The sequence below is a fragment of the Corvus brachyrhynchos genome, unplaced genomic scaffold (assembly GCF_000691975.1).
Source record: "Corvus brachyrhynchos isolate BGI_N302 unplaced genomic scaffold, ASM69197v1 scaffold409, whole genome shotgun sequence".
NCBI classification, from domain to species: domain Eukaryota; kingdom Metazoa; phylum Chordata; class Aves; order Passeriformes; family Corvidae; genus Corvus; species Corvus brachyrhynchos.
In genome coordinates this window covers 1,738,600-1,748,544 of record NW_008246059.1, presented here as the reverse complement: position 1 = coordinate 1,748,544, position 9,945 = coordinate 1,738,600, and the positions used below count along the sequence as shown (strand labels likewise).

At 41.4% G+C, this 9,945-nt stretch overlaps 1 protein-coding gene across 1 annotated transcript in view; it reads left to right on the top strand.

The window, feature by feature from the left end:
• CARMIL1 (capping protein regulator and myosin 1 linker 1) overlaps window positions 1-9,945 on the top strand; it is a 197,305-nt gene that overhangs the window by 161,994 nt on the left and 25,366 nt on the right. The window contains 1 exon segment of the mRNA XM_017746126.1: window positions 7,037-7,054. Within this exon segment, the coding sequence (XP_017601615.1) occupies window positions 7,037-7,054 (18 nt within the window).

Below are 9,945 nucleotides of genomic sequence, written 5' to 3'. Positions count from 1 at the left end.
CCCACACAGGCAGTGCTGTGGCTGAGAAAGTGCCATACAAAGGGAGCCAGTGTGATCATTTTGCAGAATATCTTGTTTATCTGCAATTTAGGCGTTATCTTCATTAGCATTATGACTACATTAATTTTAATAGTGAATATTTATTACCTATCTTTTCCTGGGTTCCTCTATATATAGTTTTGCAGCATCCTCACTGCCCTTATCCATGTTTATTCAATTATTATTGTTACATGTATAGACTACAGAGTACAGGCTTATGAGGGGATACATGTTCCCAGCTGAAACACTCTAAAAGAAACCGGGCTTTCAATGTCTTTTCTTGGTCTCTAAATGGAAGGAGGTGATGGATACTTTATACATAGTTTGTTTTTCTTAAACCAGCTGAGATTTCTTAGAGCTCAAAGCTGTTTCTCATAATCTAGGGTACATTATTGGCACAATATGAAGAATCTGATAAACTGCATAACAGCACTGCATGCTTGTTTAAGAAAAAAAAAGTTACTATAAAATTGGGGATTGCTTTCTGCTTAGGTTATAGGAAGAATTGTGGAATGCATCTGCTGGGTATTCTGTTTGGGTGGTGTCACCTGTGCCAGGCACTTGTCTTCCCGTAATATTGGTGCCTTAGCAGACCCAGATTTGTGTTGGGGGTGGAGAGGAGGGTGTGTAGTTGTTGTGATTTAATCTGGCAGGCAGCTGAACACCACTCTCACTCCCCCGCAGTGGGATGTGTGACAGAATGAGAAAAAAAGTAAAACTCATGGTTTGAGAAAAAAAACATTTAATAGAGCAGAAAAGAAAGGGGGATATAGTAATAATGATGAAAGAATATACAAAACAAGTGATGCATGATGCATTTGTTCAGCACCTGCTGACTGATGCCCAGCCAGTCCCCAAGGAGCAGCCACCACCCCCTGGCCAACCACTCCGGTCACAGGCTGTCACAGCCTGGTGATGGACACCTAACCACCACTTGGTGGAGAGGTGACTGTCCCTACCTGCATTTGCTTGCCCATTCAGCCAGCAGGTGAATCACCCAAGGGATCACCCAAGAGCTCATTTACCTGCTTCAGGTTATGAGGGCAAAGCCCTTTTGCACAGGTTGGGTCAGGGGACACTCATGTGATCCCTTTTGCCAGCAGAGCCAGGGACTCAGTTGATGTTCAGCACAAACAGATACAGGATCATCTTCCCACATCCTCTGCTTATAAGAACTTTCTTGTTATTTCCCATGGTAGATCAGCAGGAGCTCCTTTGGAGTAGTTCTTGCCAAAATCTCTGCTCTGGAGCCTTTCGCAGAGGCAAAACAGCAAGCAGTGTGAGAATAACCTCTGGTAGTGCTATTTCTGTAGCACACATCTCTCTGCAGCCATGATGTGTCTCAATTCAGTTAGTATCTGGCAAATTGACCTTCTCAAATGGTTGAGGAGTTTTCTGTATACTTTGTATGGTCCTTTCTGCTGCTTTTTGATTCTTCTGGCATCTCAGATGAACAACTTGGCATGAGGTACTTTATCTGTGTTGTCTGGGGAAATCATGTTTACTCTGAAATCTGGAGAGCCTACTTAAAATAGCACATGCATGAGTCTGTCTCACTAAGAGTGCTTCATGGTTCTCACTTTACCCAGAAGAGCATGAGGCGTGCCATGTTTTGCTCTGCAAAACTGATACTTCATATTGCAGGGATAAAGAACAGTTCCTCACAGGAAGAGGAGAGAGAAAGTCTGTGTTAGGGCAGGCAGTAACACAGTACTATTAGACTTGGCTGTATTTCATCAAGGAAAAGTAGGTTAGGATGAGCTGGGTTGCCAGAATAGGAACTTCAAAATAAATAAATAAATAAAATCAAGCATACATGCTGCCAAAAGGCTAGAAGACAGCTTCCAAGTTATCAAGTCTCATCACTGCTGTTGTTGACAACTGTATCACACAGCCTTATTCACAAATCTATCTCAAAACATCTTTCTGTTAGACTAGAGGAGAACTTAGAGGTAAACATATTTTCTTTGGATGTTATTTAGGTCAGCTAAAGCCTCATTACAAAATGGTGGATGTAACTCTGCAGTGAGATCGTATCTCATGTTAGATCAAGTTACTGTGAATTTTTGAGGTCAGTAGTGGCAGGATTGGAATACTAATCCAAAACCAAAAGCACTTAAACAGGTGAAAGGATCTTCAAGTATGCAGGCATTAAAGAAAACTAAAAGAAAAGAACAAGAGAGAAAAACAAAGCAATGGAAAAGTCAGGCTAGTTTCAATCAAAGCTGATCAGAACCTCATTTTGTCTTGTACGGTTTAGCTATGAGTCATTTCCAATGCCATGGTATTTAGATACTCCTGGGAAGTTTGTGTACATACAATCAGCACTTAATACCATGCTTGTGGGTGAGCAGTCCTGCTTTGCAGGGTAGGCATCTTCCAATCCTTTCAAGTGTTTCTGTCCCTCCTAGGCTCATGTGCTGCCCCATGATTGTCTGACCAAGCAGCATTATTTAAATCATGTGTCACACTTTAGTTTCATCACTGCATAGATCAGCTTTTGATTTTTGCCATCCTCTCTTGGGTAAATAATGATTGACATTTTCTATCAGTTTGTTTTAGAGAAGAAACTCAAATACTCTACCCAAGTATTTCTGTTTCTCATACAGGATTTTAGAATATTTTCTCATTGCCTGTCATGATATTTCCTGTTTTCAGTAGGAAGATACCTTGATATAGTATAGACAGGACTTATAATTCAGACATTTGAGAGGGTTTTTTTAATGCTTTAGTTCATAAAGTATATTTCGAAGTGTCCGAGGGGTATAAAGATTTCTTGTGCATGCTGGAGAGATGTCTGAAGCAATATTTTCTATGAGAAAATAACAACAGCTCAAGTGTGCCTGGGTTTTCAAGAGTAAAACTTCCCATCAAAATTCTGAGCATAGAGTCCACTTGCTCTTCCAGGGTAAACTGTATCTGACTTCAGTGTGGTAAGTCTCCCTGTAGCATTTCCCCTATCAAATGGGACCACAAGCAATGCATCATCTGCCCACAAAGGGTCTGACATCGATGACAAGATGACTGGTTGTTTTTGTCTGGATGACAGCTTATCCTTTTGGTGGCTGTTCACTTCGGGTTGTTGGAAGGAAGGAGAGATGCAGAAGTTGTGTTGGTTCTCAGTCCTGGGAAGCTGTAGGGCAGGCAGGTACAACAGTTCTTATTCATAAAAGTATCAAATGGTTTGGGTTGGAAGAGATGTTTAAAGATCACCTCATTCCAAGTTCCTGCCGTGGGCAGGGACACTCTTTGCTGGATCAAGTTGCCCTAAGCCCCATTTGTCCTGGCTTGACCACCCATTCAGGAGTATATTGCCTCTGAGTTGCTTTAGTGATGTTCTTGCCCAGGGCACCTGATACGTGTGATAGCTGTTAAAGAATTGCCTAAGGACATCTTGAACAGCTGTCCACCCCTCTGTGTTTGCTGAGTTTAAAGGCCTTTTATTCTTGCTGGATGGAAGATTAGGTCATGAACAAAGTAATTTTTGAGTCAGCATTTGCCAGCCGAAGGTAATAAACAGCAACAGGCAAGCAGGTTGTGGTGACTTAAAGATAGTTTGTGCTAGCTGACCTGCAGCAGCTCTCTATTCTGCACTTAGTTTTTAACTAAAATAACTATAAAAGCAAAAGTAATGTAGTTGGAACCATCCTCTTGGATCGTCTTGAAGCCCAGGTGCTGTAGAAGATGTTAACCTCTTCATGAGCAAATAGAAAACAGAACTGATGCTATGGAGAATTGCTTTTTCTTTTGAGGTGGTAGTTGCAGGCATGAATTCCTTGCAGGATACTAATTCAGAACATGGAATTAAACATCGGGTTTAATAGTTTTAGGAAGCCCTCAGTTTAATTCCCGTGTCTGTTTTTTCACTCTTCATAATGAAAGCTTTGACTGTTTATATGCAGGAATGTTTATATGCAGGAATTTTACATTACTTGAAAGATGCAAGTGCAGAATTATTAATTAAAAGAAAATACTGAAGTGCTTGATGAAATATCACAGAGTACATGAGCCACATCTCAGCAAGCAGAAAAGCAAAGGTTTCTTGGCTAGTAAAATATAACAAGCTCAAGGGCAAATCTACTGAGCTTATCTTACTGCAGTGCTACTCCTTTTCTTTCAGAAAATGTTTCTGTACAAAGTAATTCTAAAGGTCAGGGTGGTTTAGATGAGACTAATTGAATTAATTCTGAACCACAGCTCCTTCTCTAGAAATTCAGCTCTTGAGGGAGGGAAGGAAATAAACAAACATGCTCCTGAAACTCACATATGGATTATTTGTATGCCATATTTATTTACACTATTTACTCTCTCTCTCTCTATCTATCATATTTCCATATAGAGTACAGAACTCTGAAATATAAAGGTAAGGACTAGATCTCTGTTGATGTAAAAATGCATAGTCCCTACATTCAGGACTGTGAGGGCCTTTGCTCTCCTGTCTACTGGAAAATACTCCATTAGCTGTCATGGATTTTAGCATTGCATTTAACTTTCCAAGGACAATGGCACTCGAGGGGGAGATTCTAAGGACAGTGGCTCAGGTTACTGTCACTGCTAGTGGGAAGTGCATCACTGGTTTTCTGAAGCCATGAGGAGGGTTTCACCCTGGAAATCACATCATAAAATCTTCTGTAGCTGAAGTAAGCAATAGCAGCTGTCTAGTTTCTAAGGTTTTCTACACAGGTGGTGAGGTACCCGCATGTCCAAAGATTTCATGTGCAAAATCCAGAACCGATCAATTTGCTGCTCTGCTTTATAAAGTATACCTGAAGATTTATTTTTTTTTAATGTGTGACACTCTGTCAAAGGTAGTTAGGAGACTAGAAGAAGCGTGGGAAACGCTGATTGACTGAACTGGTGTCATGGCAGCTTTACAGGTTGGGATTTCTTACGGCAAAAGAAACAGGAGGACTCGTGATAAAATGCCTTGTTTTCTTATGCCTCTCTTAAAAAGGCATACCCCACAGAATACATACAGCTGAAATGGTATAGCACTGGATAAATATGTTCTGTAAAATTCCTTTGAAATATTTTTTCTGACATCTCAAACCTCACTGGCACATTGTTATAATTCCATTATAATTAATGCAATTTCTGATTTTGTTTGGGTTTACTTTTCTTGGGATTTTTGGTTGTGTGCTGGGGTTTCATCTTCAGCAATGGCCCAGGTACACTGGGAGGCACACCACTTTATTTTGCAATTATGCTGAGAGGAAACAAAGGGAAGGGTTGAGAGGCCTCATGGTCTGTAGTGCTTCAGGGGTCTGAAGACTGGCATTCGGTTCCGTGCAGAGCAGCCAGATTCCTTGGTGGCTTCAGGCAAGTCCCTTGGTCTTTGCTTTGCTTAATGGTGCTCCCTTGTCTAACCTGTTGCCTGCTGTGCGCCTCTTTCTCCCTCCTTACTCCCCACCCACAAGCTGTTTAGCACCTTTTAACTTTTAAGTGCCTCAGTAGTCAGGAGACCACTGAAGTGTGGAAGGTAGGAGTTTCCATAAGCCCTTGTTGGATTAGGACCATAGACTGTAAACTCCCTCAAATCTTGGCATTGCTTCAATTTATGTGTGTTACTTCACACTTTGGTCCTAATCACATTTCCAGCTGCATATATAATATAAATAACTTACCTGCCTATGCATTAAATACACAGAAGATGCTGGAATACTGCCACGAATGCTGTCTGAAAGAGAATCAGTGTTGCAGATTTTTTTTTCAAGTGTGCAGGAGCACTTTTTTAAGATTGTTTCAGTTTTCAAGATGTTTGTCAATGGATTCTGCAGTCTCTCCAGCAATTTCAGAGCAGCTGTAGTGAATGGTAGTGTAGAAGACGAGCAAGAGAAGAGAGAGCATAGATTCTGACATGGAAATTGATTAAGAGTGTATGTGTGCATGGCTAGCACACAAAAATGAGAGTAATGATGGGGTTTGCCTGAATCACTGCTAGCCGAGAACTCTTGCATAAAGCCAAAGTTTCTGAAGGTAAAAGAAAATAAAGACAAAAAAACCCAAAACCTTGAGGCAGAACCCCAACAAACAAGCAACTAACCAGGAGGACAGTAGGAAAATATAGGAGAGGAGCTGTGTGCAAGAACATGCAGCACTTTCTTGACAGCATGTTTAATCCAGACCATGACTACTTCTGCCACACTCTGCTAACACCTGCAGTGTTGTTATAGCAGCAGTCCCCATTCAACTTGAAAACAAAACCACTCTGCTAATAATTGTTTTTTCTAACCCTAAATTCTGGAGGAGCATGATTGGTCATGAGCCATAGAAGAGATGGGATATGGCATTGCTTCATTTCCTATGACAGCTGTGCTGCTTCCTTTTTTTTCTTATAATTTTTGAAGGGAAGAGAAAAGGTTGTGCTTTAGTCATGAAACAGCATCTTTCTCCTGTGCCAAAAGTGCTTGAAAGTCTGTGCCTCTAAACCTCCTCATGGAAAGGAGAAATACTGTTGCTTTTGTGTAGGTTTATTTATTAAACCTCAGGAGAACAGACTTGCATCCTTTTTCATTCCCTCAAGAGAAGCTTTGTTTTGTTTTCCTTGCTTGCTTGCACACCACAACAAACTGGCAATTTTTAATTCAGAATCTTCCTTCAGACTAGGAAATAATAGAATTACGTTTTTTTTCTTGCTACTGGTGCCAGCAAAATGGAAAAACACAGTACATTGGGACAGCAGGTGGCAGATTGGCACCATTGGTGAGTGCCTTATATTGGAAACAAATGTCAGGAGACCTTAATTTGTCCCAGTATAGATCAAATGAGAGAATGCATACCTCTCTGGTTATCCTCTGGAAATACAAAATGCATAGCACTTCCAAAAAGGATTTTTACCTCATTTTTGCATGTCACCTTTCCTGCTAAGACTTCCAAGCATTTTGGCTTTAGTTTTCTTTATTTTGGTGATTCCTGGTTTTGCCTCCTTTCCTGAGAACTGCTATTGCTTTGTCTTCCCCATTCATATTCTTTTTTCTTTCTTTTTTGCTGCATGGAGACTCTCTGCTGTACAAGTGTAAGTATTTTTTTAGCTCTGCTGTTTCTGGCCTACTTGTTTATGTTTTTGTGCTTCATTTGCCTCTGTACTGCCTTGAGAGTCTCCTGGGAGACTCTAGTGCCATCCATCTGCACCTACAAATGAAATAGGCAATGGTTCAGGAATGAGATTGGATTTACAAAAAGGTTCAGCTAATGTAGCACCTGATTTAAAGGATCCCTTGGTTTTAAGACCGAACCAAAGCAGAGTGCTGATGTTGGGGATAGAAGCACAAATATTGTTGCTCAGAAGGAAAATCTGTTGATTTGGTTTTATATTCATGCATCATACATCTTAATGAAAGAATAGTCCTTAGCATGTTCTCAAAGCTGAAAATCCATATGTTGAAGGGAGACTGGTTGGGGAGATGATTTTCAAGAGGGAGCAGCAAGTTGTTCATTAGTTTGTTTGACATCTTTTGAAAGGGAAGTAACAGAAGGCTCACGGAGCATCTCTGTATCTAATAGGATTGAATATAAATTACTTTGGAGTAGGAGGAGAAAAACATGGAAATAAGTATATCCCTCAGCACTGAGCGTAATTTCAATTACCTGTATAAACAAGGAGAGTACCTGAGATCGTGTTTCTGAAAGTACATTTTTTTCTAGCATTCAAAACAGAACTATTTCAGTTGTTGTTTTTAATTCCCAAGGTACTAGTGTTCTTCCACAGCTGGTGATACCATTTCAGAAAATTCCAGAGAGCTCAGATAGTTTTCTGAGGAAGGCAGTCAGAAGAGAGGAATCTGTAAAAGTGATCATGGGAAGAGGTCCTGGGAGCATAAAGTTGGCAAGGACACGTGACGGTGTCTAAGTAAGCCCTTATTTGGAAGTGTGGTAGAGATTTGCTGGCTCACATCTACTGCAGAGGGGGCACTCATGGAGCCATCTCCTGAGATCTCAGTGGCATAGATGCATGCAGACTTCCAAGAGGTCCTCTCCAATTCCAGAGATGCAGTTTATTTCTATCTGTTCTGCCAAGAAGCCTACAATGTGCTCATGGAAAAGTAAGCAAAACAAGGAAGAATTCAGGAGGTGTTATACTAGAATGGTAAGTCCGTGGAAGATGTGAATGAGGGGAGGTTGATACTAACAGCTATTCCTCTGTAAAGGCCACAAAGGAAGCGTAAGGCTGGAAAGCCACTTTGTGCTTGTGGGACCAGAGGTGGTGGCAAGGTGGAAGATGTGTTTCTGCCAAAGCTGAGCTGCTTCCATGAAGTATAGGAAATGGAGCTCAGGCTGGGGCGTTCAGATATCTCCTCTTGCAATGACATGTGCGCTGCTGCTGTAGCAGACTGTGTGGTGGCTGAGATGTTAAGCAGAGATTAAGCCTAATATTTTGTAAAAGAGCACACTGGCCTACTTAAATTAATGCTTTGACCCATTTTGCTCTGCGTGTGATCTAGAAAGTTCACTTGGCAAGAAGCCTTTCATCTGTGCACTTCCTAAACAGGCTAGAAAACAGAAGGTTTTCAAATAAAAGTGTTTGTGGAGCTGCTATTCATGCTGTTAAAGCAAATGGGAAGCATTTCTATCCTTCTGCCTTTATCCCCAGCAACCAAGCTGCTGATGGATCATGCCAAGCTGACAGTAAGTTGTAGCAGAGACTGGCTTATGGTCGTCAGCGCAAGCTCTGCAGGGTCATCTGGGGGCATTTTCTTGTCTGGGAAGGAAAATGAAATCATTCTGTTCCTGGCTGTTGGAGATGTATTTGGAACATTCCAATCCTTGCACAGGAACCTCAGAACTTGCCCTGTGCTTTTTTTGCATTGGTGCCCTGGGCTGATACAGCTCCCAGCTTGTTCATCTACTCCGAACACTGGCCATGGATGTGCAGCTGCTGAGTGACCAGAGGTCTCCCATCAGCCGTGTTTTCTGTCCTCCTTTCAGATCTTCTTTAGCATGAGTTGCTGTATATACTAGCTGTAACTTCCAGTCACACCACCAAAAGAAATTGGGAAATGGACCAAAATGCATGTGAATGTACCTTAACAAGAGAAAAGGGCTATGTCTGGAAATAAAACCAGGACTACTGATAGTGACATCTAATTGCTGTTCCCCAAATGCTGAGCTGCTTCAACTCTTTCTTACATGAGGTGCAAATGCTTTGGTTGTTTCAGGTTTGGGTGATGGATGGACAGCTGTTGAGCTGTGCAGTTCAGAGGCTGCCCAGCTGCCTACCTCTTGTACAGTCCGCTGCAGTTTCGGCTGAAAAAATTCAGCACCTCTCCAGCCACTCACCCCAAATCTATTGCGTTTAGTTTATTGGTAACTCTGAAAGTAATGTCTGACCTTTTGATGCAGCAACACTTTGCCTGCTCATTAGTGTCAGAGTAAATCTGCTCAGGTGGCAAACTATTTTTCTGGCTGGTTGTGAAACTGTTGTGTCATTTACTGATGGTTGTCAAATGTGGAAGTGGAAACCTGCAACAGCTGAAGGTATCTTTTTCTCCCAACAATGTACCTGGCAATAAAACCAGAGCTCTGTTGCCCAGGCAGTGCTATCACTGCCCACTCTGTGGTATTCCAGTCCTTTTCTGGTCCTGAGAACATGGGTAATAGCTGTCCTGTTACAAAAATCTGTCATAACCCTGAGCATGTGAGTAGTGGCATAATGATCCTCGTGACTACTTCGGGAATATGAATTCAGTGCATGTGGGTCTGTGCACTGAACTTTGCATACATAAAAACTAGCAGATGTTTGCCTTAAACAGTTCATGATTTGTCTGAAATGTTAATGCCAACTGTGTCTTTTCTGGCTGGTATAAAATTGATACTACTAAACTTGATTAACTATTCTGTTAATGAGTTGCAAGCCATAACAGCTTCCTGACTGATACTCCAGAAGCCACTAGATATGCAGTCACTAGG